At 43.5% G+C, this 27,817-nt stretch overlaps 1 protein-coding gene across 1 annotated transcript in view; it reads left to right on the forward strand.

Annotated features, from left to right (window-relative positions):
• The first annotated feature begins 4,246 nt into the window (after nt 1-4,246).
• lsamp (limbic system associated membrane protein) overlaps nt 4,247-27,817 on the forward strand; it is a 1,012,539-nt gene continuing 988,968 nt past the window's right edge. Inside the window, exon 1 of the mRNA XM_055896282.1 lies at nt 4,247-4,493. Within this exon, the coding sequence (XP_055752257.1) occupies nt 4,430-4,493 (64 nt within the window). The 5' untranslated portion in view covers nt 4,247-4,429. The remainder of the gene's footprint in view (nt 4,494-27,817) is intronic.

Genomic DNA, 27,817 nt, shown 5'->3' on the forward strand with positions numbered 1-27,817 from the left:
GTCATTATTATGAGCCGTCCTCCCCTCAGCAGCAAACTGCAATTTGTCATTACTCAAAGATTAGTACTTGGGGCAGGCAACCTGAAAGATCTCAGAGAAGCATAGTCAGTGAAAAAGTCTTAAGATAAATGGTCTGAAAGAGAAAAAAAAGCCCTTAACCCTCTATTGAGTGTTCCTTTGAGTAGACTCACTATGGCCATAAAATTCAAATCTGTACCTTCGAAAGCCAGTTCCACTGCTTTTCAGATTCTTCACCTCTAATCAGGGACTGATTTAGACCTGGGACACCAGCTGTTTAAAATTAATTATCAGGTAGAATAGAAAACCAGTAGTACTCTGGACCTCCATGGTAAACTTTGAGTACCCCTGCAATTTGGGTGGTCTCCCACAATTCCAAGCACTTTGTTCACACCACCTCAAATAGTTGCCACTCAAATTGCATTCTAGTGTTTGTCACACTGAGCCTGTCTGTATGGTTGTGAACAGAAGAAATGTAGATGGAGCCCCCCCCCCAAAAAATAGGCTCCAGCCATGAAAAATGCAAACCACGAAAGGAATAGCAGTAGACACTTTGGGATTTTGTGTTCGACAATTTCGGGTGAAGCTAATTATTTTCCAATGGGAGTCATTCATTGACGAATGAATGACTACAAAGATGACTGCCCAACAAAAAAACACAAACGGTCTGTCTTTTGGCAGATGCAGTTCGTCTGAACTTGTCCATCTGCATTCATTCAGCTAACATTTTACATTTGAGTCATTTAGCAGACACTCTTATCCAGAGCGACTTACAGTAGTGAGTGCATACATTTTAATACTTTTTTCATACCGGTCCCCCATGGGAATCGAACCCACAACCCCTGCGTTTTGAGATTGTCCCCATCATTGCAGATTCTTTTTAGGTCTCAATTGTCCTATTTGAGTTCAAAGAAAAGGTTTGGGTATTTCGATGACAATTTTCAAAATCATGTTTCTTCCAAACAATAGTGCACAGACTACATATACACACACAGTTGAAGTCAGAAGTTTACATACACCTTAGCGAAATACATTGAAACTCAGTTTCACAATTCCTGACATTTAATCCAAGTAAAAATTCCCTGTCTTAGGTCAGTTAGGATCACCAGTTTATTTTAAGAAAGTGAAATGTCAGAATAATAGTAGAGAGAATGATTTATTTCAGCTTTTATTTCTTTCATCACATCCCCAGTGGGTCAGAAGTTTACATACACTCAATTAGTATTTGGTAGCATTGCCTTTAAGTTGGGGGAATTTTGGCCCATTCCTCCTGACAGAGCTGGTGTAACTGAGTCAGGTTTATAGGCCTCCTTGCTCGCACATGCTTTTTCAGTTCTGCCCACAAACTTTCTATTGGATTGAGGTCAGGGCTTTGTGATGGCCACTCCAATACCTTGACTTTGTTGTCCTTAAGCTATTTTGCCACAACTTTGGAAGTATGCTTGGGGTCATTGTCCATTTGGAAGACCCATTTGCGACCAAGCTTTAACTTCCTGACTGAAGTCTTGAGATGTTGCTTCAATATATCCACATAATTGTCCTGCCTCATGATGCCATCTATTTTATGAAGTGCACCAGTCCCTCCTGCAGCAAAGCATCCCCACAACATGATGCTGCCACCCCCATGCTTCACGGTTGGGATGTTGTTCTTCAGCTTGCAAGCATCCCCCTTTTTCCTCCAAACATAACGATGGTCATTATGGCCTGAACAGTTCTATTTTTGTTTCATCAGACCAGAGGACTTCTCCAAAAAGTACGATCTTAGTCCCCATGTGCAGTTGCAAAGGTTTTGGAGCAGTGGTTTCTTCTTTGCAGAGCGGCCTTTCAGGTTATGCGTGGTCCCATGGTGTTTATACATGCGTACTATTGTTTATACAGATGAACGTGGTACCTTCCGGCGTTTGGAAATTTCTCTCAAAGATGAACCAGACTTGTGGAGGTCTACAATTTCTTTCTGAGGTCTTGGCTTATTTCTTTTGATTTTCCCACGATGTCAAGCAAATAGTCACTGAGTTTGAAGGTAGGCCTTGAAATACATCCACAGGCACACCTACAATTGACTCAAATGATGTCAGTTAGCCAGAAGCTTCTAAAGCCATGACATAATTTTCGGGAATTTTCCAATGTGTTTAAAGGCACAGTCAACTTAGTGTATGGTAACGTCTGACCCACTGGATTTGCGATACATTGAGTTATAAGTGAAATAATCTGTCTGTAAGCAATTATTGGAAAAATGACTTGTGTCATGCACAAAGTAGATGTCCTAACCGACTTGCCAAAACTATCATTTGTTAACAAGAAATTTGTGGAGTGGTTGAAAAACGAGTTTTAATGACTTCAAAAGTGACCAAAACATCAGCCAGGAAGCATAGGAACTGAGAAGTGGTCTGTGGTCACCACCTGCAGAATCACTCCTTTATTGGGGGTGTCTTGCTAATTGCCTATAATTTCCACCTTTTGTCTATTCCATTTTCACAACAGCATGTGAAATTTATTGTCAATCAGTGTTGCTTCCTAAGTGGACAGTTTGATTTCACAGAAGTGTGATTGACTTGGAGTTACATTGTGCTGTTTAAGTGTTCCCTTTATTTTTTTGAGCAGTGTATTAGCGCAAGATGTTCTCTTAAGGAGACAACCGTTACGCTGTTACAGGCTTTGTTTTTTTCCATTTATATTTTGAGTTTGGATGTTAGGTTAGTACTTGGGGGACACTGATTGGTGTTGCCTCATTAGTCAGAATGTGTTACACCTGTGCTGGATTGTCCATCTCAATAGTCAGAATGTGTTTCAACCTTGCTGTCCCAGGTGATGTTTAAGATGTGGCTGGCCCAGTGCTCCAGTTGTCTTGAGAGATGTGGAGGATTAATGCCTTTGGTTGGTTCTCCCTATTTGATTTCTAGAAAAACAATCCAATATCTGATCTTCCCTGTTTTTTGGTTTGCTTCCTGTCTAAGTTTGGTGTGGGTTTTTCTTTTGTTTCCCTCTAACTGGGCAAATTTAGTGTGCGCTCACACTGTTAAAACTCACCTATTTCGTTTTGGTTGTTGTCACTCACTCTTTTAGTTCCCCCTTCTGTGTGAGTGACTTGCTGGGGAATGTAACAACCCCTTAATCCTTGAGTCTATTGCTGCACCGTCAGTTTAGTCTAGAGAGATCTGGGGTTTTGCATGGGCTATGTCTCAATCCACCACATCCGCCTGTCGGCCTTCCGCATTTGCGGTGGAAGGTGCTGCGCTACAGCGGTGTTTGTCAGACCATGAGACACCCCGAAAATCGTTCTTATCACAATGTGGGTAGCGTCGGTCAGTAATTCTGATGTGTCAACTGTCTGTAGCGTCCGAACCGTTTGGGCTACAAACTAATACGATCTCAATGTGGGAAGGGGAGTTTCTAATGAACAGGATGGTGTTTTGCTCTACTTTTATCTGCACACATAAGAAACTAACATACTATTTCACACATTGTCACATGACATGTTTGGGTTGAGCAAACAGGCTGTGGTGTGCTTATGGTTATTTATCACTATGGCCAGCATGTCTTCAATGAAATAGAAAAACCATGCGAGTCAGAGAGCCTACATGTGAGAGGTGTTGCTGAAAGAAATGATTTATACAGACAACTGAGAACTTGTAAATTGGCTGCAGTCCCTGGCCAGTTGCTCTTACATACTGCTCTTATGTATGCTAGACTGTGGGGATCTCATTGATTACTATATCAGACAGTAACAGAAATACTATTCAGCCTTGAATGTGAATTATGTACACAATGGTTCTCTAGCAGAACATGCATAATGAAAAGCTTGTGGTTCACATGGTGGTGTATTACAGGTAGAGAACAATATTCAATAAGGTGTTACGCATCTCATCCAGACATCCTCCGTTCCTCTCTCTCACAGGCCATTTTTTAGTGAGTATGGTCCTCTGGACTTTGATTAGTCTCAAGTGTCTTTACAAACAGCCCGCCCTCACCTTGCCTGCAGGATGAAGGTCTCTAACCAAATGTCACTATTATTATGCCACAGATTTCTGTGCCGCTATCCTCCTCTCCTGTCCTCTGCCAAGTTTCACCTCTGGTAGGGACACACCCCGTTCGGCATGAGTCCTATCCTTATCAATATCAGAAGAGTATATCAAACTTCCTTTTCTAGGTACTTGCTTAACCACTAGGTGGCATTGACGACGAGGAGAGGCAAGCGCTGAAGCGCACTACTAGTCGTGATCGCAAAAAGGATGCGTTTAGATCTCGCGCACTTGAGTGAGTTGAATAGTGCTCTGCAGCATTAGGACATAGCCTTGGAGCTATACGCCAACAGCATCATTTCTATCAAAAGACGATACTGCCTGCGCACGAAATTATTGCAAGAGACCTGCACTAGACGTCCAGGAGAGGTTTTGAAGCTGACGAGGACAACATGAATTCCTTCTGGATACACACAATTTGGATCCCGGGGTTCTTTTTCTTCTTTGGATTTCAAGGTACGGTTTGCAATCTAGTTCAATGTTTTTATAATTATGTTAGATTATCAGACACATTGCGTTTTTCAGTTTGGAGTTAAAGGAATTCCTTTTATGTACCTACGCCTGCTGAGCCTCTGCTTTTGGAGCTTTGATCGGCTACCTCTGGTGTCTAAGACTTATTATTTATCACACGTATTTATGACGTTCATCCTTGCCGATTTTATTGCTCTCTTGACACGGGGTACTAACGCACACAGGGAAGTAGGCTACACTTACACACGCAGAGGGGGAGATATTGAAAAGTACTTGAAAATAGCACCCATACGATTCAGAGTGGGTGGTGGAGGAGACGTTCAGTTGCGAGAGTTCAAGCCACCAATTATTAAATTATTTCTGAAGTGACTTGTCTGCGATGTCCCTGCTGAGTTTGAGTCTTGTTGCGATATTTTTTTGTACCCTCTTTGTGGTTGTAGAACTGACATTCCTCATGTCAGACTGAGAATGATTTTAGTATCCTTCGATTCTGATGGCTTCATCTGTCACCAGTGGCGACCCCGTCATTCAGGGCAGGTGGTGCTAAAAAATATATATGTTATTTTGGGATTAATACGTGTCACACATCAGTTTACAAACAATGTAATAAATAAATAAATAAATAAATGGAACAAAAAAAATTGTTAATAAAGTCGCATACAAACGTGGTCTCTTTTGCTTTCTTGAGTAAGACAGCTCCAAAATGCAGGTGTTTCAGCCTAGCTCAGTACTTTCTGTGGTGGTAGGGCAGCCAGCAGAAAATACAGAGCGTAGGGGTTGGTAATGTTCTCTAGTTGCGCCGTGATTGGCTCAGTGTTCTGTCACTCATGGGGACACTACGTCACCGCCAAATCTAAAAGTAAAGCTCAAATTCAAGCCCCTTGTTCTGCCATATAATTACATTAGAAGTGCCCATCCAAGAAGGCTCAGGGTCATTGGCCACAGATAAAATGACGTCAAATCATGTTATATCTACAGCAGCTTTGATTGGACTGATCATACTTTCAACATCATATTTTCAATATCAAGTTAGCAAGCTAGCAGTCACCATCATGAGTCAAGTCGACAATCTACTGGCAAATCCTTTTTAATCCTTGTCATATGAAGAGAAATAATGAGTGAGTGGTCTGGAAGGAATCAATGGCTAACTGCAAGCATTGCAAAGCAATCACTAGCCTGTTATTCAGTGGAGTGGCTGTATGGTCCCAAGTCTGGGTTTAAGGGTCTCTTTTCCAAGCTTAAAAGGTTATAAACATTCAACTTTGGCCATGGTGTCAATCCAGCATGACTTCTGCCGCACTCAAAACAACTGGAAACTCAGAACTGGGAAATCTGATTTCAGTGAGTTCAAGACAACTGGGAACTCGGAAAAAAACAAGCTCCAACTGGGAAAATACGTTTTGAACGGTCATCCAACTCGGACTTGCGAGTCGGGAACTCGGGCCTCTTTCTAGAGCTCCGACCTGAAGATCACTGACATCATCATGATTCAACCTTGTTCTTTTTACCGAGTTCCCAGTTGGCTTGAAAGCACCATAAATCCAGAGAATGCCAGACTTTGATGACAAAATGTGCCCACGAAGTACCGCCGCGCCACCTTCCTGTTCAAGTGAGCACAGCACAACAAGGTGAGTCCAAAAATATATTGTATGCTGCTTGTCACGTCCTGACCATAGAGAGCCTTTATTTTGTATGGTGGAGTAGGTCAGGGCGTGACGGGGGTGTTCTAGTTTATTATTTCTATGTGGGGTTCTAGGTTTCATTTTCTATGTTGGTGATTTGTATGATTCCCAATTAGAGGCAGCTGGTAATCGTCTCTAATTGGGGATCATATTTAAGTAGTGTTTGTTCCCACCTGTGTTTGTGGGATATTGAATTTTGTATTGTGAGTAAGTGTATGCTCCATTGTCGTCACGGTTCGTTATTAATTTATTGTTTATTGTTTTTTTCTTAGTTTCACTATTATTAAATTATGTGGAACTCACATTTGCTGCGCCTTGGTCCGTTTCTACAAACGTTCCTGACACTGCTGCATAAATTCTGTAATATGCCAGGGAGATATGTATACTGTAGCTAAGAAAGTAATATTAAGTGTAAGTGGTGTAGTAACCTGTTAGTATCCCATGTGCCTCACCCTAATCATTTGGTCCTGTTTCACCTTCTAATTTTGCCTCCTGTTCTGATTTGGTGGTGCACATGTAGCCTGTTTTAGAGAAATGTAATCATTGAATATTGTAAGAGCTTTCATTGTCTGCTTATATGCCCCCTTTATTTATCCTACGGCCCTGACTTGGTGTAAGAACGGCCCATGTTTCCGAATTGTCGCTGTACATTTCAAAAGTGCTGAACAAATAGTTATATTGACTACGTCCATCCTAGCTCACTCATGAATGTCTCAATTGAAATTACGGATTGCCACTTATCTGCTCGTCATCCACATCTAAATTGTCAGTAGAAACAACTTTGTTTAAGCATGTGCAATACAACATCTATGCATAACAGCAATAGGCCTCCCTTGAACAGATTTCTGGTATTGTACTAAGGTAATGTCCACTAGTATGTAATCCCTCTCTTTCCACAGTTCCTTATGCCTGTGCACATCTCTGATGGCCTGATGGCAGCATCCCACTACTAACACTAATGTAGCAAATTCGATGGTCGGCCTGCACAGGATTTGAACCCACTACCTTGTGGCTCTCAGTCCAACTCCTTTTTGTATGCTTTTGCCAAGAGGTTCAGTGTTATTTTAGGTGTTCATGATGATGACCAATGTGTGTAGACTAATTCTAATTTGGTCAATTATTACGGTAGTGACATGACTATTGAAGTAGCTTGGTTAGTTGTGTGTGCCGGTATGGTGTGCTGTCAAACCCAGGGCAGTAGTCAATAAACAACTCAATGGGGCTTCATTACAAAATGGCTTTGAATGAAACCACAACTTCTGGGTCAACAACATTAGGAGTTTCTAGTTCTAACTTGTGAAATAAATGACATATTCTCTATGAAATGCAAGAGCCATGAGTCATGCATATCTGAACTACTGTCTGCCTTGTATTGACATGGAATTTGTATTGAATGCAGGTAAAACTAAGTATATGTTCTCTAGAGCGCATAAAAAGAACTCTGATTTAAGCATACAGTGCCTTCAGAAAGTATTCATATCCCTTGACTTTTTCGACATGTTGTTACAATACAGCCTTATTCTAAAATTATTTAACTAAATGTTTTACCTCATCAATCTACACACAGTAGCCCATAATGGCAAAACAAAAACCCGGTTTAGACATTTTTGCTAATTTTATTACAATTAAAAAACTGAAATACATTTTTTATATAAGTATTCAGACTCTTTGCTATGAGACTAGAAATATACCTCAGGTGCATCCTGTTTCCATTGATCATCCTTAATGTTTCTACAACTTGATCGGTGTCCACCTGTGGTACATTCAATTGATTGGACATGATTTGGAAAGGCACACACCGGTCTTTATAAGGTCCCACAGTTGACAGTACATGTCAAAGCAAAAACCAAGCCATGAGGTCGAAGGAATTGTCCATAGAGCTCCGAGACAGGATTATGTCAAGGCACAGATCTGGGGAAGGGTATTAAAAAATGTCTGCTGCATTGAAGGTCCTCAATAACACAGTGGCTTCCATCATTCTTAATTGGAAGAAGTTTGGAATCACCAAGATTCCTCCTGGTGATTCCAAGCTGGTTGTCCGGCCAAACTGAGCAATCGGGGGAGAAGGACCTTGGTCAGGGAGGTGACCAAGAACCGGATGGTCACTCTGACAGAGCTCCAGAGTTCCTCTGTGGAGATAGTTGTCCTTCTGGAAGGTTCTCCCATCTGTGCAGCACTCCACCAATCAGGCCTTTGTGGTAGAGTGGCCAGACAGAAACCACTCCTCAGTAAAAGGCACATGACAGCCCGCTTGGAGTTTGCCAAAAGGCACCTAATGACTCTCAGACCAGGAGAAACAAGATTCTCTGGTCTGACGAAACCAAGATTGAACTCTTTGACCTGAATGCCAAGTGTCACATCTGGAGGAAACCTGGCACCATCCCTATTGTGAAGCATCGGGGTGGCAGCATCATGCTGTGGGGATGTTTATCAGCGGCAGGGACTAGTAGACTAGTCAGGATCGAGGGAAAGATGAACGGAGCAAAGTACAGAGAGAGCCTTGATGAAAACCTGCTCCAGAGCGCTCAGGACCTCAGACTGGGGCGAAGTTTCACCTTCCAACAACCCTAAACACACAGCCAAGACAAAGCAGGATTGTTTTCGGGACAAGTCTCTGAATGTCCTTGAGTGGCCCAGCCAGAGCCCGGACTTGAACCCGATCAAACTGGTCTCTGGAGAGACCTGAAAATAGCTGTGCAGCCACGTTCCCCATCCAACCTGACAGAGCTTGAGAGGATCTGCAGAGAAGAATGGGAGAAACTCCCCAAATACGGGAGTGCCAAGCTTGTAGTGTCATACCCAAGAAGGCGCTTCAACAAAGTACTGAGTAAATGGTCTGAATAATTCTGTAAATGTGATATTTCAGTTTTTATTTATAATACATTTGCAGAAATTTCAAACCTGTTTTTGCTTTGTCATTATGGGGTATTGTGTGTAGATTGGGGGGTGGGGGATATAGTCAATTTAATAATAAGGCTGTAACCTAACAAAATGTGGAAAACGTCAAGGGATCTGAATCCTTTGCAAATGCACTGTATGTACTTTGGATGGTGTCCATAATGATAGTGTCCCTGCTTACACATTTCTGGGCATCTGGATCGATGAAGAGTGGTCTTTTTAAAAAGCATATTGATGAGTTTGTTAAGCTGAGAATTAAAATGGCTTCTTCTATAGAAATGGGTCCTGCTCCTCGCTAAATAGTAGAATGCAGATTATTCAGTCGACGTTCCTATCGGTGCTAGACTTTGGCAACATTATCTATATGAACGCAACTGCCACTTCATTAAAGCCATTACGTGCAGTTTGTCATAGTGCACTACGCTTTATTACGGTCAACAATTTTAGTACTCGTCACTGCATTCTTTACCAGAAAGTTGATTGGCTGTCTGATGTCACATAGGTTGATACATTGCTATGATTTCATTTAAAAAGGCCTTTATCAAAAGTCCTGCTGTACATAACATCTTTTTTATTTTTTTTATTTTTTATTTTACCCCCTTTTCTCCCCAATTTTCGTGGTATCCAATTGCTAGTAATTACTATCTTGTCTCATCGCTACAACTCCCGTACGGGCTCGGGAGAGACGAAGGTCGAAAGCCATGCGTCCTCCGAAGCACAACCTAACCAAGCCGCACTGCTTCTTAACCTGTTGGGGATGGGGGCGCTGTTTAGACTACTTATGCTAATTTGGCTAATTTTTTAAACGGCTTCCCACAAAATCCTTGATCGTACAATATGCATATTATTATTATTATTGGATAGAAAACAGTCTATAGTTTCTATAGGAGTTGAAATTTTGTCTCTAAGTGGAACAGAGCCCATTCTACAGCAATTTCCCTGACATGGAGTCAGATTTGAGAAATGTTGGCCACTCTTCTGAAGTCATTTAAAAGGGCACTGTCGTTGCTATGACTATACGGACACTTCTTACGTCTTCCCCTGGATGCCTTTACGTGATGACGATTCCAACGGGGTCGATTGCACGTTCACAGGCCCTACAAATGAAAAAACCCTGAAGCTAGTCATTCTTTGGGAGCTGCGTCATGAGCAAAGTGGACACCGGCGCGCACCTGTTCCAAGCGTTAGTTTAGCCTGTTATATTTCTCCGGTCATCTTTTCACTCGTTATAGGAGTTAAAAACATCATAAGGTAGTTAATTTAAAGCGTTTTATAGCAATTTATATCCGTTTAGTGCGATTTTGGGACATTTATTTTTGCAACGATGTGAAAAGTTGGGCACGCTTTTCAGTTCATCCCGAACGCAGTTGACTTTTCCACATGGCAAGAGGACAGCTTTCCACCAAAAGACGATTTCTCCCAAGAAAGGATCCTTTGCCCAAGATACTGATGGAAGAACAGCTCAAGGTAGGACATTTTTATTATGATAAATCGTGTTTCTGTCGAAACATTTTAGTGGCTTAGGACGCCATGTTTTTTGACGTAGCTTCGCTTGGCGCAAACTGTATTGAAAAGTAAGGATAAATTAAAAAATGTAATAACGCAATTGTATTAAGAATTAAATTGTCTATCAATCCCTGTCCACCCTATATTTTTTAGTCACGTTTATGAGTATTTATGTATAAGAGTAGATCACTGTCTAAGTGGCGCAAGGACATTTTCTGACCAGCTGAGCTACATTTCACATTGTCTAACCATGATTTTGGTGGCTAAATATAAACATTTTCGATCAAACTCTATATGGATTGTGTAATATGATGTTACAGGAGTGTCATCTGAAGAATTCTGAGAAGGTTAGTGAAAAAATTAATATATTTTTGGCGATGTTGACGTTATCGCCCACTTTGGCTAGAATCAATGCTGGGCTGCTATGTGCTATGTGCTATGCTAATATAACGATTTATTGTGTTTTCGCTGTAAGACACTTAGAAAATCTGAAATATTGTCTGTATTCACAGGATCTGTGTCTTTCGATTCGTGTATGCTGTGTATTTTTACGAAATGTTTGATGATTAGTAGTTAGGTAAACACGTTGCTCATTGTAATTATTCTAGTCCATTTGTGATGGTGGGTGCAATTGTAAACTATGCCATATACCTGAAATATGCACTTTTTTCTAACAAAACCTATCCCATACCATAAATATGTTATCAGACTGTCATCTAATGAGTTTTTTTGTTGGTTAGGGGCTATAAATATCTTAGTTTAGCCGAATTGGTGATGGCTACTGGTGTTGGTGGACAAATAAAAGATGGTGGATTATGCTAATGTGTTTTTAGGTAATAGATGTACATCTTTACATATTGTGTCTTCCCTGTAAAACATTTTAAAAATCGGAAATGTTGACTGGATTCACAAGATCTGTGTCTTTCATTAGCTGTATTGGACTTTAATGTGTGAAAGTTAAATATTTTAAAAAAATATTTTTTTTGAATTTCGCGGCACTGGTTTTTCAGTGGGGGGGGGGGGGGTGTGCCGCTAGCGCCACGCTGATCCTAGACAGGTTAACACAGCGCGCCTCCAACCCGGAAGCCAGCCGCACCAATGTGTCGGAGGAAACACCATGTACCTGGCCCCCTTGGTTAGCGCGCACTGCGCCCGGCCCGCCACAGGATTCGCTGGAGCGCGATGAGACAAGGATATCCCTACCGGTCAAACCCTCCCTAACCCGGGCGACGCTATGCCAATTGTGCGTCGCCCCACGGACCTCCCGGTTGCGGCCGGCTGCGTCAGAGCCTGGGCGCGAACCCAGAGCCTCTGGTGGCGCAGCTAGCACTGCGATGCAATGCCCTAGACCACTGCGCCACCCGGGAGGCCCCGTACATAACATCTTTACGAAACTTTTAGACATACTGTACGAGTTACAGCAACCGGTCTCAGGGATGGTAACTCTGAGTTGGGTAAATCAACTTTTAGTTTTCTTGCACCTTATTTGTGGAATAATCTTCAAAATGGTCTTAAATTTGAGGTTTTGGTGCCGCTAGGGTAATTCAGAAAGCTTAGTACTGATGAATGTGTTTTTTATGACCGTGTTTTTCTTTCTGCTTGCATTTTGTATTACCTCATGAAGCTGGTTGAGAGAATGCCGAGAGTGTGCAAAGCTGTCATCAAGGCAAAGGGTGCCTACTTTGAAGAATCTCAAACATAAAATATATTTTGATTTGTTTAACACTATTTTGGTTACTACATGATTCCATATGTGTTATTTCATAGTTTTGATGTCTTCACTATTATTCTACAATGTAGAAAATAGTACAAATAAATAAGTAGGTGTCCAAACTTTTGACTGGTACTGTAGGTAAATTAAGTAATCTAAAGGGAACATTTTTATTATTTATTAGCCTAGTGGATATAAGTATTTTAAGCATATCATGTGAATTAGGCTTCATGTAAAATCATTGTCAAAAATGCAAGACATACTGTTGCATGACTAACAGGTGCTGTTAGATTACAATATAATTTATCTCCCAGTTTGGAACAGTGTAAACAATGCTAAATAAAGTATAAGTAAAACCGGAGAGTCTGTAATAAAAAAAGTAAAGCCTTTAATATAGTAAAGTTTAAAAACAGACGGATTTGGGAAATCCGACATTTTGCGGTTGCATGAGGCTTGGTGATCACAGACTCAGTAGGATATTAAACAAACACTCTAATAGGCAACAGAAGAAGGAACAGCATAGGGTTGAGTGACTTACCCATTCCTGGCTTTCGTTCAAAATACGTTATATTATAATGCAAGGTTAAAGACACATTCTTTCTGATGCAGTCTCTCCTCACACTACAGCTAATTTCGTTAGAATTATTGTGTGGATTATAATAATTTAATATATTTGTTGGGGTTGATGCATTTTTTGTCAGCGTAAATCTGGTCTGTGATATTGAGTTAGAAATGTAAAACTTTAGACAACCTAAGCATCAAATATATTGCAAGTTTGCCCTTTTATGGCCATTAGGCTACTCTTTACAATAGGACTCAACTCTGTCCGCCAGCAAGTGTAAGTGCGCCATTGTATTTACCCAAGTTCTCTCTCAACTCCGGGACCACCCGCCAGCAATGATTTTTTTGCCTGATGCAGGACTCTATTGCAAGACTCTTGGACTGAAACATTCACACCTCCATTAATTTATGAAAAGATAATCAATGTGTGCCACAGTTCAGACTACCGATGTATCAGCATTATAACTTCCCCTTGTGATAGTGCGGTGCAATGATAGAATGATGCAATTTACCACAATCTGCCACCATCTATCACAAATGTTCGCAGCATAAGCTAAAACAAATGAATTTTTCTAGGCGCACTGTTGCACTGTAAGAGCAACAGTGCGCCTAGAAAAATGAAAGATTCAAACTTTAATATCTCACATTTTTATTGTACTGCTACATTTTCTTTGTGTGCAGCCCCGCTTTTCAACTTAGGCGTACACGTGCTCCTTGTAATAAAGGTCAGCGTAGAGCCCTCAGTAGGTCTGTCTACATTTAACCACAGCAGGAGACACACAGCAGCATTTTGACATTGGTCTTCAACAGAACCCTGTATGCTTAACCAGTCTGGCCATGTCTCACGCCTCGGGGGCGGTGTCACAGGTCGGTGGAGTCGACCACATAGGGCCCACCTTGCTGGCCCATTTTCCTCTTCGTCTAACTTTAAATTACCCTTATTAGTGTATTAACATAATGCTTATTTGTTTAATGAATTGGGGTAGGCAGGGCAACATGCTGCTCTAAATGCCAACTGTTAATTTCTCTGTGGAGATGGAGCCCCTTCTGAGTGCAGTGCAGCCAACACGGTTAATAACTAGTAATGAAACTGCACCGTAGATTACTATCGTAGTCAGGAGAAAGTCACGTTTTTAGTATGGCTGCTTCATATAGCACATGTACTGTTTGGGGCTGTCATAGCACATACAATAGTGTATTGTTCCCATATATTGAAAAATAAACATGACTTTGCAGTTGAAAAAATAGGAAGAAAATAACAGTTTGGCTGTAACTCTACCTATATGTACAGTTGAAGTTGGAAGTTTACCTACACCTTAGCCAAATACATTTAAACTCAGTTTTTCACAATTCCTGACATTTAATCCGAGTAAAAATGTCCTATTTTAGGTAAGTTAGGATCACCACTTTATTTTAAGAATGTGAAATGTCAGAATAATAGTAGAGTGATTTGTTTCAGCTTTACTTTCTTTCATCACATTCCCAGTGGGTCAGAAGTTTACATACACTAAATTAATATTTAGTCGCATTGCTTTTAACTTGGGTCAAATGTTTCGGTTAGCCTTCCACAAGCTTCCCACAATAAGTTGGGTGAATTTTAGCCCATTCCTCCTGACAGAGCTGGTGTAACTGTGTCAGGTTTGTAGGCCTCCTTGCTCGCACACACTTTTGCAGTTCTGCCCACAAAATGTCTATAGGATTGAGGTCAGGGCTTTGTGATGGCCACTCCAATACCTTGACTTTGCTGTCCTTAAGCCATTTTCCCACAACTTTGGAAGTATACTTGGTGTCATTGTCCATTTGGAAGATCCATTTGCGACCAAGCTTTAACTTCCTGACTGATGTCTTGAGATGTTGCTTCAATATACCCACATAATTGTCCTGCCTCATGATGCCATCTATTTCGAGAAGTGCACCAGTCCCTCCTGCAGCAAAGCATCCCCACAACATGATGCTGCCACCCCCATGCTTCACGGTTGGGATGTTGTTCTTCAGCTTGCAAGCATCTCCCTTTTTCCTCCAAACATAACGATGGTCATTATGGCCGAACAGTTCTATTTTTGTTTCATCAGACCAGAGGACATTTCTCCAAAAAGTACAATCTTAGTCCTCATGTGCATTTGCAAACCATAGTCTGAACCATAGTCTGACTATGGCGGTTTTGAAGCAGTGGCTTCTTCCTTGCTGAGTGGCCTTTCAGGTTATGTTGATATCCTTTGCTGTTGTTCTGGGATTGATTTGCACTTTTCGCACACCAAAGTACTTTCATCTCTAGGAGACAGAACGAGTCTCCTTCCTGAGAGGTATGACGGCTGCGTGGTCCCATGGTGTTTATACTTGCGTGCTATTGTTTGTACAGATGAACGTGGTACTGTCACGTTCCTGACCTATTTATGTTAGTTGTTATGTGTGTTAGTTGGTCAGGACGTGAGGTTGGGTGGGCATTCTATGTTTTCTGTTTCTGTGTTGGTTTTGGGTTGCCTGGTATGGCTCTTAATTAGAGGCAGGTGTTTGGCGTTCCTCTAATTAAGAGTCATATTTAGGTAGGCGTTGTCACAGTGTTCGTTGTGGGTGATTGTCTCCTGTGTTTGTGTATGTCGTTGCGCCACACGGGACTGGTTTCGGTTTGTTTGTTAAGTGTCATTTATGTGTAGGCTTTTTCCCTGTTCGTGCGTTCTCGTGTGTTATGTGAGTCCGTCGTTCAGATCTGTTCTACACCGTTTATTTGTTTTGTTAGTGTATAGTCAAGTTCGTGTTTTTTTCGTCTTGTCATTAAATTCATTATGTATTCAAACTCCACTGCGCCTTGGTTCAATCCCTGCTCCTCTTCGGATGAAGAAGAGGAGGACAGCCGTTACAGAATCACCCACCATACCAGAGCCAAGCAGCGGAGGCAAGGGAAAGCTCGACAGGGCAACAAGGATTTCTGGACTTGGGAGGAAATATTGGACGGGAGAGGTCCATGGGCACAGCAGGGAGAATATCGCCGTCCCAAAGCTGAGCTGGAGGCACGGAGGAGAGCAGAGGCTACCGGAGAGAGGAACCGGAGCTATGAGGGAACGCGTCTGGCACGGAAGCCAAAAAAACCCGTAAGTAACACCCAAAAATTTCTTGGGGGGGGGCTAGGAGGTAGTGGGCCAAGGGCAGGTAGGAGACCTGCGCCCACTTCCCAGGCTTACCGTGGAGAGCGGGAGTACGGGCAGGCGCCGTGTTACGCAGTAGAGCGCACGGTGTCTCCTGTACGAGTGCATAGCCCAGTGCGGGTTATTCCACCTCCCCGCACTGGTAGGGCTAGATTGGGTATTGAGCCAGGTGTCATGAGGCCGGCTCAACGCGTCTGGTCTCCAGTGCGTCTCCTCGGGCCGGCATACATGGCACCTGCCTTACGTATGGTTTCCCCGGTTCGCCTACATAGGCCGGTGCGGGTTATTCCACCTCCCCGCACTGGTCGGGCAACCGGGAGCATTCAACCAGGTAAGGTTGGGCGGGTTCAATGCTCAAGAGTGCCAGTACGCCTCCACGGTCCGGTATTTCCGGCACCACCTCCCCGCCCCAGCCTAGTACCTACAGTGTCTACACTACGCACTAGGCTACCAGTGCGTATCCTGAGCCCTGTTCCTCCTCCACGCACTCTCCCTGTAGTGCGTGTATCTAGCCCGGTGCCTCCAGTTCCGGCCCCACGCACTAAGCTACCAGTGCGTCTCCAGAGCCCTGTACAAACTGTATCTTCTCCCCCTACTAATCCTGATGTGCTTGTCCTCAGCCCGGCGTCACCAGTGCCGGTACCACGCATCAGTTATAGAGTGGGCTTTGAGAATACAGTGTGCCCTGTCCCTGCTTCCCGCACTAGTAGGAAGGTGCTTATCATTAGCACGGTGCCTCCAGTTCCGGCACCACGCACCAGGTCTACAGTGCACCGTATCCGGCCAGAGCCATCCGTCTCCCCAGCGCCATCTGAGCCATCCGTCTCCCCAGCGCCATCTGAGCCATCCGTCTCCCCAGCGCCATCTGAGCCATCCGTCTCCCCAGCGCCGTCTGAGCCATCCGTCTGCCAGGAGCCTGCAAAGCCGCCCGTCTGCCATGAGCCTGCAAAGCCGCCCGTCTGCCATGAGCCTACAGAGCCATCCGCCAGACAGGAGCCGCTAGAGCCGTCAGTCAGACAGGATCTGCCAGAGCCGCCAACCAGACAGGATCTGCCAGAGCCGCCAACCAGACAGGATCTGCCAGAGCCGCCAACCAGACAGGATCTGCCAGAGCCGCCAACCAGACAGGATCTGCCAGAGCCGCCAACCAGACAGGATCTGCCAGAGCCGCCAACCAGACAGGATCAGCCAGAGCCGTCAGAGAGCCATGAGCAGCCAGAGCCGTCAGAGAGCCATGAGCAGCCAGAGCCGTCAGAGAGCCATGAGCAGCCAGAGCCGTCAGAGCGCCATGAGCGTCGAGAGCCGTCAGCCTGCCATGAGCGTCGAGAGCCGTCAGCCTGCCATGAGCGTCGAGAGCCGTCAGCCTGCCATGAGCGTCGAGAGCCGTCAGCCAGCCATGAGCGTCGAGAGCCGTCAGCCAGCCATGAGCGTCGAGAGCCGTCAGCCAGCCATGAGCGTCGAGAGCCGTCAGTCAGCCATGAGCGTCGAGAGCCGTCAGCCAGCCATGAGCGTCGAGATTCGTCAGTCAGCCATGAGCTGCCCTTCAGCCTGAAACGGCTAGATACCCAGAACTGCCCATCAGTCCAGAGCTGTCTCTCTGTCCGGAGCTGCCTTTCAGTCCGGAGTTGCCCCTCTATCCTGATCTCCCTCTCTATCTTAATCTACCTCTATATTCTTATCTATCCCTCTGTCTTGATTTATCTCTCTGTCCCGGTGCTGTCCTTATTGGTGATGTTATTAAGAGGATTTTGTGGGGGTAAAAAGAGGGTGGACATTCTTAGAGGGAGGAAGCTAGGATGGATTATGGTGGGGTGGGGACCTCGCCCAGAGCCTGAGCCACCACCGTGGTTAGATGCCCACCCAGACCCTCCCCTAGACTTTGTGCTGGTGCGTCCGGAGTTCGCACCTTGTGGGGGGGGTAATGTCACGTTCCTGACCTATTTATGTTAGTTGTTATGTGTGTTAGTTGGTCAGGACGTGAGGTTGGGTGGGCATTCTATGTTTTCTGTTTCTGTGTTGGTTTTGGGTTGCCTGGTATGGCTCTTAATTAGAGGCAGGTGTTTGGCGTTCCTCTAATTAAGAGTCATATTTAGGTAGGCGTTGTCACAGTGTTCGTTGTGGGTGATTGTCTCCTGTGTTTGTGTATGTCGTTGCGTCACACGGGACTGGTTTCGGTTTGTTTGTTAAGTGTCATTTATGTGTAGGCTTTTTCCCTGTTCGTGCGTTCTCGTGTGTTATGTGAGTCCGTCGTTCAGATCTGTTCTACACCGTTTATTTGTTTTGTTAGTGTATAGTCAAGTTCGTGTTTTTTTCGTCTTGTCATTAAATTCATTATGTATTCAAACTCCACTGCGCCTTGGTTCAATCCCTGCTCCTCTTCGGATGAAGAAGAGGAGGACAGCCGTTACAGGTACCTTCAGGGGTTTGGAAATTGCTCCCAAGGATGAACCAGACCTGCGGAGGTCTGCAATTTTTTTTTCTGTTGTCTTGGCTGATTTCTTTTGATTTTCCAATGATGCAAGCAAAGAGGCACTGAGTTTGAAGGTAGGCCTTGAAATACATCTACAGGTACACCTCCAATTGAGTCAAATTATGTCAATTCGCCTATCAGAAGCTTATAAAGCCATGACATAATTTTCGGGAATTTTCCAAGCCGTTTGAAGGCACAGTCAACTTAGTGTATGTAAACTTCTGACCCACTGGGATTGTGAAACAGTGAATTATACTGTCTGTAAACAATTGTTGGAAAAAATGTCTGTGTCATGCACGATGTAGATGTCCTAACCGACTTGCAAAAACTATAGTTTGTTAACAAGAAATGTGTGGAGTGGTTGAAAAACACATTTTAATGACTCCAACCTAAGTGTATGTAAACTTCTGACTTCAACTGTACATTATTACATTATTACCTCAACACCGGTGCCGCCTGTTTATATTTTGTTATTTACTGCTGCTCTTCAATTATTTGTTATTCTTATATATTTTCTTATTTTTATAGGTATTTTCTTCACTGCATTGTTGGTTAAGGACTTGTAAGTAAGCATTTCACTGTAAGGTCTATTCGGCGCATGTGACAAATACAATTTGATTTGTGCCATGCATTGTCTTTCTTTTCTGATGGAAAGTATTAGGAACCTTGAGCTACAGTTGTTTAAGGGTGTTCATGCATTGCTGTTAATCTTTGCAGAGGAGAAATGTCTTATGTCACTTATCCAGAGATGGCATAGTAGAATTGGAATAGGAGAGCCATGGATAGAATTTAATTGATTTCTTATTTTTCTGTTCATCCAAATAATTGCATTTCATGTGGTGATCAATGCACACTAGGCCCCTGGGAGGAACACAATTGTGAAATATGCTTATTCAAAGGAAAATAGTACCATTGCCTCGGAAACAAGAGAACGCTCCTTAAATTCTGTAATCTGCTTGGAATGGCCTCTAGGATTGGCCCCAAAACAGCCATGGACAGAGAACTAAGAAACATTACCCAATACCCATTAAATAAACCTTCAGAATTTCAGGCACATAGGGAATACACACTCATTCAGAAATGAACTGGAAAGATTGAGTTCAACAGTCCGAATAACTAATGCAATCAGAAGACTTGTATGATGCTCTCTCTCGCCGGGCTTTTCACTGGAGTCCGCGTTGATCTATCTTTGGGGACTAGTGATTTTCCTCCTCACTGTGGAGTCCACAGACTCCCTCTATTTAAACTGATCCAACTGAATTGACTCCAGTCTGTTTTGTTGGGTCTTCCTGTATTCCAACCATGTCTCTGTGGTTGGTGGTAGGCAGGATGTGCTGGGCGTTTCTCTTACGTAGGGCTGTTGCGGTGACTGAATTAAGGCAACACCGGCGGTCACAAGTCATGAAGGCAGTCAGCCTTCATCAAACTTCAGTCACACTAGTCCAGTCAGCCTACCAAACTTGCTAACTGCCTGGTATCAGCACTGTCCGTATAATCACTCTGACATCAATGCAAATGTAATCGAAAATCTAATCAAACACTTTGAGAGCCCATTAGCTAATTTTGCGCAACATTTCTACAGGCTATGCAATTGTGTGAGAAAACAGAGTGATGGCCTCTACTAAAAATAGAAGGATCCCATCAGCTTTCTATAGACTAGGCTTACTATTTATTTCTCAACTTTCTTAATATTAAGCACATTGCTTCTCTTTTCAACAGGGGTATAGCCTACCTGTCTGGCATTAAAAAATGAACCACGGGAAAAGCGTCCTCCATTCACTGTTTCCGTGCATAGATGACATGTATTTTTTCCCCCTGCCCCTGTTTCGATAGAGGTGCATGATAATGGTTCATTCTAAATCAAAACAAATTTCACACATATATTATTTAATATAAGTAAAGACAAGATTAAATCAAGAAAATTCTGATTGGTGACAAAAAAAGCCTATCACTTGTGGATTATATATGATGCCCAGCGTGAGGTAAGAAACAATGCCTTATTTTTGAGAATTTTTTTAAAAATTGTAGTCGCACACCTCATGTAGCCTAGCTCATAGGCCTATTTGTTTTGATAAGGTTTGTATCACAACTAAAGTGGCCAAAACACTTCTTAAAATTAAGCACACTAGTCCACTTCACAAGGATTGTAGAGCCTAACTAGCATACAGTACATAAGCAGTGTGTTTCAAGTTTGGGGAACATCATTTTCACCATAAAAATGCACCTTTTATAATAAAAGCATTACATGAAAAAATCGAATTTGCAGTCACTTGATAATGGTGTTTTCCCACTAATGGAACATTTGTGCTTATAGCCTACTGCCATGTGCGCATTGCTGCACTTATAATGTGAATAAATAGCCCATCAACATTTTAAGCTAAATGTTATGATATATTGCGTAAAAAAGGCATTTTGATGCTAGTGGTTATATTAACTGTCCCAGACTATGTTTGGAATATTTATTTCTCGCACAGAATAGAATAGGTCAACTTGTGTACTATGGGGGATAGTAGATTGTCATAGACTAGTGCTTTTGCTGTTTGTTAGGCCTACTTATCTTGTTGGCTGACAAAAAGTAAATGGACAGTTCTTCCAAATTCTTCAAAATGCACCTCGGAATTGGAGAAGGATGTACGCAGATGTGTCTTTCTTCACTTGTAGCCTGTGAGAAAGACCGATTACGTGATGGAGAGCCATGTGAGTGAGAGGTGCTTCGGAGCACGCAGCACTCAGGGAAAAGGGAATTATAATTAATATCTTTAGTCCAAGGGCACAATGGCCACTGGCCACAAAAGGCACGGATTTTTTTATGTGCATTGCGGCCACACAAAGGGGATGTCGCCGAGAAATTCGAGGAATTATCAAGTGTTTGTCATTTTGTGAATAAGAGACTGTTGAAGTGTGTACAGCCTGCACAAAAAAGAGACTGGGCCTGAGTTGGAACCACAGCAATACACCTTTATACTCCTTCCATGCCACCTTGCTTTCGTCCTCTTTTTAATGTCTTCAAAGCTCCACTACTCAGAGACCCATCCCAGGAAAATTGCAATTATCTCTGTGTTCCCTGTACAAGGCTTCTGGTGCCTGTGATCCTCCGGTACTTTTGGGTGAAACATGGATCGCTAACCGGCTTTTTCCCTCATCCCTCCAGGTCAATGTGCTCAGTGTGGTTGTTGTTGGTTGTCCAGAGTGCAGGCTTGCCTCCCTTGAGCAGCTTACACTAAACTCTCTTCAATACCTCCAGTGGGCACAGGAGAAGGATCTGTGCACTTTGGAAATGAAAACTGCTGTATACAGTTTTAGATTATAAGCCCCCAGACCTTTATAATATACAGTTGATGTCGGAAGTTTACATACACCTTAGCCAAATACATTTAAACTCAGTTTTTCACAATTCCTGACATTTAATCCTTGTAAAAATTCTCTGTCTTAGGTCAGTTAGGATCACCACTTTATTTTAAGAATGTGAAATGTCAGAATGATTTATTTCAGCTTTTATTTCTTTCATCAAATTCCCAGTGGGTCAGAAGTTTACATACACTCAATTAGTATTTGGTAGCATTGCCTTTAAATTGTTTAACTTGGGTCAAATGTTTCAGGTTGCCTTCCACAAGCTTCCCACAATAAGTTGGGTGAATTTTGGCCCATTCCTCCTGACAGAGCTGGTGTGACTGAGTCAGGTTTGTAGACCTCCTTGATCGCACACGCCTTTTCAGTTCTGCCCACATATTTTCTATAGGATTGAGGTCAGGGCTTTGTGATGGCCACTCCAATACCTTGACTTTGTTGTCCTTAAGCCATTTTGCCACAATTTTGGAAGTATGCTTGGGGTCATTGTCCATTTGGAAGACTCATTTGCGACCAAGCTTTAACTTTCTGACTGATGTCTTGAGATGTTGCTTCAATATATCCACATAATTGTCCTGCCTCATGATGCCCTCAATTTTGTGAAGGGCACCAGTCCCTCCTGCAGCAAAGCACCCCCACAACTTGATGCTGCCACTCCCGTGCTTCACGGTTGGGATGGTGTTCTTCAGCTTGCAAGCATCCCCCTTTTTCCTCCAAACATAACGATGGTCATTATGGCCGAACAGTTCTATTTATGTTTCATCAGACCAGAGGACATTTCTCCAAAAAGTACAATCTTAGTCCCCATGTGCAGTTGCAAACCGTAGTCTGGCTTTTTTATGGCGGTGTCACGCCCTGACCATAGAGAGCCTGTGACTAGGGGGTATTCTAGTTTATAATTTCTATGTTGTGTTCTAGTTTTTATTTTCTATGTTGTTGTTTTGTATGATTCCCAATTAGAGGCAGCTGGTAATCGTTGTCTCTAATTGCGGATCATATTTAAGTAGCTATTTTTCCAAGCTGTGTTTGTGGGATATTTTTTTGTGCTTGTGCATGTGCACCACGTAGTCACGTTTAGTTGTTCGTTTATTGATATATTTTGTCTTGTTTCAGTTTCTCTTTGAATTAAACATGTGGAATTCAACATCCGCTGCGCCTTGGTCCCATTCTTACGACAGCCGTGACAGAATATCCCACCAAAATAGGACCAAGCAGCGTATCCACGAGGTAAAGGAGTTTTGGACATGGGAAGAAGTGATGGTTGGATGCGAGACCCTTCCTTGGCGGCAGACAGCGACGACGCCAGGGTTCGCGTCCACAGCAAGCCCAAGGACAATCACAAGATTTCTTTGGTGGGGGCACAAGGGGTGGCCGACTGAGCCGCGGAAAGAGCCAGAGCTTCCGGCGACGGTTCACTGTCCAGAGCTTCCAGCGACGGTCCCCGGTCCGGAGCTTCCGGCGACGGTCCCCGGTCCGGAGCTTCCGGCGACGGTCCCCGGTCCGGAACCTCCGGCGACGGTCCCCGGTCCGGAGCTTCCGGCGACGGTCCCCGGTCCGGAAGCTCCGGCGAGGGTCCACGGTCCGGAACCTCCTGCCACGGTCCACGGTCCGGAACCTCCAGCGAGGGTCAACGGTTCGGAGAGTCCAGGCACGGTTTTCAGTCCAAGGCCGGAGCCTTCCTCTGCGCTGGTGCCCAGTCCAGGCACAGCGTCCAGTCCCGCTCCATGGCAGGAGCCTTCCTCTGCGCCGGTGCCTAGTCCAGGCACGACGTCCAGTCCCGCTCCATGGCAGGAGCCTTCCTCTGTGCCGATGCCCAGTCCAGGCACGGTGTTCAGTTCCGCTCCAGGGCAGGAACCTTCCTCTGCGCTGGTGCCCAGTCCGGGTACGGTGTCCAGTCCAGCTCCATGGCCAGAGCCTTCCTCAGCGCCGGTATGCAGTCCGGGCACGGCGACCAGCCCAGCTCCAAGGCTGGAGCCCTCCTCTGCGCCAGTGCCCAGTCCAGGCACGGCGTTCAGCCCGGAGCCATGGTCGGATCCGGGGTCTGGGGTGAGCTACGACCCGCACCAGAGCCGCCACCGACACTTGTCACCCCCCCCTAATCCCCCCTCCCATTTGGTTTCAGGTTTTGCGGCCGGTGCCCGCACCTTTGGGGGGGGGGGGGGGGGGGGGGGGGGTACTGTCACGCCCTAACCATAGAGAGCCCTTGTTTCTCTATGGTGTAGTAGGTCAGGGTGTGACTAGGGGGTATTCTAGTTTTTATTTTCTATGTTGGTGTTTTGTATGATTCCCAATTAGAGGCAGCTGGTAATCATTGTCTCTAATTGGGGATCATATTTAAGTAGCTATTTTTCCCACCTGTGTTTGTGGGATATTATTTTGTGTTTGTGCATGTGCACCACGTAGTCACGTTTAGTTGTTCGTTTATTGATATATTTTGTTTAAGTTTCTCTTTGAATTAAATATGTGGAACTCAACATCCGCTGCGCCTTGGTCCCGTTCTTACGACAGCCGTGACAGGCAGCTTTGGAGCAGTGGCTTCTTCTTTGCTGAGCGGCCTTTCTGGTTATGTCAACATATGACTCGTTTTACTGAGGATATAGATCTGTAGTGCTCATTTAAAGAAGCAATTAAACTGGCCTTTCGACTAGGTTTGTATCTGGAGCCTCAATATTTGTGGGTTCGATTGCAGGCTCAAAATGGATAGAAACAAAGAACTTTCTTCTGAAACTGGTCATTCTATTCTTGTTCTGAGAATTGAAGGCTAATCCATGCGATAAACTGAAGATCTCGTACAATGCTGTGTACTACTCCCTTCACAGTGCAGCGTAAACTGTCTCTAACCAGAATAAAAAGAGGAGTGGGAGGCCCTGGTGCACAACTGAGCAAGAGGCCAAGTACATTACAGTGTCTAGTTTGAGAAAGATATGCCTCACAAGTCCTCAACTGGCAGCTTCATTAAATAGTACCTGCAAAACACCAATCTCAACGTCAACAGTGAAGAGGCGACTCCGGGATGCTGGCCTTCTAGGCAGAGTTGCAAAGAAAAAGCCTTATCTCAGACTGGCCAATAAAAAGAAAAGATTAAGATGGACAAAAGAACAGACACTGGACAGATTGAACTATTTTGCCTGAATGCCAAGTGTTACTTCTGGAGGAAACCTGATACCATCCCTACTGTGAAGCATGTTGGTGGCAGCATCATGCTGTAGGGATGTTTTTCAGCGGCAGGGACTGGGAGACTAGTCAGGATTGAGGGAAAGATGAATGGAGCACTGTGCAGAGAGATCCTTGATGAAAACCAGCTTAGGGTGCTCAGGACCTCAGCCTGGTTCACCTTCCAACAGGACAATGACCCTAAGCACACAGCCAAGACAATGCAGAAATGTCTTCGGGACAAGTCTCTGAATGTCTTTGAGTGGCCCAGCCAGAGCACGGATTTGAACCCGGTCGACATCTCTGGAGAGACGTGAAAATAGATGCGCGGTGAAGCTCCCCATCCCTGACAGAGCTTTAAGGGATCTGCAGAGAAGAATACCCAAGAAGACTCAATGTTGTAATCGCTGCTAAAGGTGCTTAAACAAATTACTGAGTAAAGGGTCTGAATACTTATCTAAATGTGATATTTCAGTTGATATTTTGTATTTTTTGCAAAAGTGTCTAAAACATGTTTTCTTTGTCATTATGGGGTATTGTGTGTAGAATGATACGTAAAAAAAATATGTTTTATCAATTTTAGAATAAGGCTGTAATGTAACAAAATATGGAAAAAGTCAAGGGGTCTGAATACATTCCGAATGCACTGTATGTTTCTGTTTGGTACCTGTGCAAATATGTATCTTTCTCTCAGCCTTTGTTTTACCAGTCCTCTCTACAACACCTGGCATACTTAATAGTGTGCTTCAGTGACTCCAGAATAGGGTGGGAAACATGTTTCATCTGTCAGGTTCCAGCTCACTACCAGAGTGTAGTTTTTACAACGTTAAGATATAACACTCTTTCAATGGAGGACTTAAAACACTGCTTGTTTCCCGGACCACATACTCCATTTTGTCTCTTTATAATGTTTGACAAACTCTTCCTTGGCTCCATTTCTTGTGTTTCAAGTCTTATGGTTTCATCTTGGCTTTACTGGCAGATGCACATCTCCAACATTCCCGGAAGACAGTGATCAATTTTTCATGCGACAAGGGGTAAACATTCAAACTGGAATTGATTCTGGTACTCCAAAGTGACTTTATGGACATGTGGCTGAGAAATATCAGCTCATAATAATAATTAATCTCTTTAGATTATAAATGATATTGTCACGCCCTGACCTTAGAGAGCCTTTTTTATGTCTCTTTTTGGTTTGGTCAGGGTGTGATTTGGGTGGGCATTTTATGTTCTTTATTTCTAGGTTTTGGTTTTCTATGTTTTGGCCGGGTATGGTTCTCAATCAGGGACAGCTGTCTATCGTTGTCTCTGATTGGGAATCATACTTAGGCAGCCTGTTTTGCCACTTTAGCTTGTGGGATGTTGTTTTTGTTAGCTATGTGTTGCCTTCAAGACGTTACGTTCGTTGTTCTTCTGTTGTTTTGTTTGGTGTTGGGTTTTTTAATAAAGAAGCATGAACACGTACCACGCTGCACCTTGGTCTTCTTCTCACGAGCGTTACAGATATTATGTCTCAAGAAATGTTAGGGTGTGGTGAACCTTGCATGAAAGCAATTTGTCTTATGTTTCCTTTAGTATCCACTGCCATCCTTCTCCTCTGGAATCCAGACCCTTAACTGTTTTCCCAAAGCCCCGTAATTTAGATGGACATCATAATTGTGAATGGATCTGTTTCAGACTGCGGTTTCCCTCGTAATAGACTATGAGAAACAACCACTGACACACCGATAGTGCTTACTTGTTGAGTGTTCTGTTTGCAATATTTAGACTCTGAGCTTTAGAGAGTTGTTAGTTCTGTTTCCAGTCTTTCGACCAGCCAGACAGCAAGTTGGTTTGACATGCGTGTAGCAGGGAGTGTTTTCAATTTTCTTGTTTATCGGGATGCCAAACCTGTCCTCTGGAGATTTGAGATTTAATATGAGTAAATTACACTTGGTAATTTTAATTAGTATATTTTTTCGCTTTGAGTTCAGTCGTAGGAAAAAATGGTTGTATGCTCTGTTTTCCTTGATAACGTAATCTTGTTACCAGTCCCATAATGAATCACCAAATCCCAATGCACTAATGGAATTGCGTCAAGAACAGTGGGACACACTGACTGCCATTGTAAAGATACCTGAGCTGTGGGAATCTGGTCCCTACATTCGAATGCGAGTGAGACATAAAAAATGGATCTCTCAGAAAGAAGTCATGTGACGTCTAAACGTCAGTACTTGTATACACCCAATGATAGAATAAAGTCTGAGTTTCTCGGTGCTCAAACAACTTGTTTACCAGGAATTAGTCATTATGGGATGTTTTCCTTGGGTAAGCTCTATCACTGGATTATTGTCATTGTTGAGCACCCCTCCTATGTCCCTTGTTTGTTGAAGCACAGAGGCCTACCTGGACTATTAACAATATAGAGTTGCACACAGGGGAACATAATTATGATTGCCCAGATATCTCTAGGTACTACACAGCACCTGTAATGGCAATTCATTCTGATCATAACCCTTTCTGGCTCAGGTGATAATTGATACGGTATCAATTCATGTAATGACGTTATTTGCCGTAGTAATTCATCTTCCCGTGATCCCTTTGTGAGGTCGGCTAATTGACTGAAGATAAATCATTGGCAATGTTAAGGAGTGAAGAGAATAGCTGGTTTAGATTTACAGTGTGTGTGCGTTTGCCAATGCTACATCAACACAGGGATGGGATTTCATCAGCTTCTCTTGCAGAAACGACAATATGCAGAAGGTATGACTAGATATCTTCAACGCCATCCAAACAGGGTAGTTTATTAAAGGAGCACAATATGAGGTAACCTGACAACAGAGCAGTACGTCTGAGAA

The sequence above is a fragment of the Salvelinus fontinalis genome, chromosome 33, assembly GCF_029448725.1.
Source record: "Salvelinus fontinalis isolate EN_2023a chromosome 33, ASM2944872v1, whole genome shotgun sequence".
NCBI classification, from domain to species: Eukaryota; Metazoa; Chordata; class Actinopteri; order Salmoniformes; family Salmonidae; genus Salvelinus; species Salvelinus fontinalis.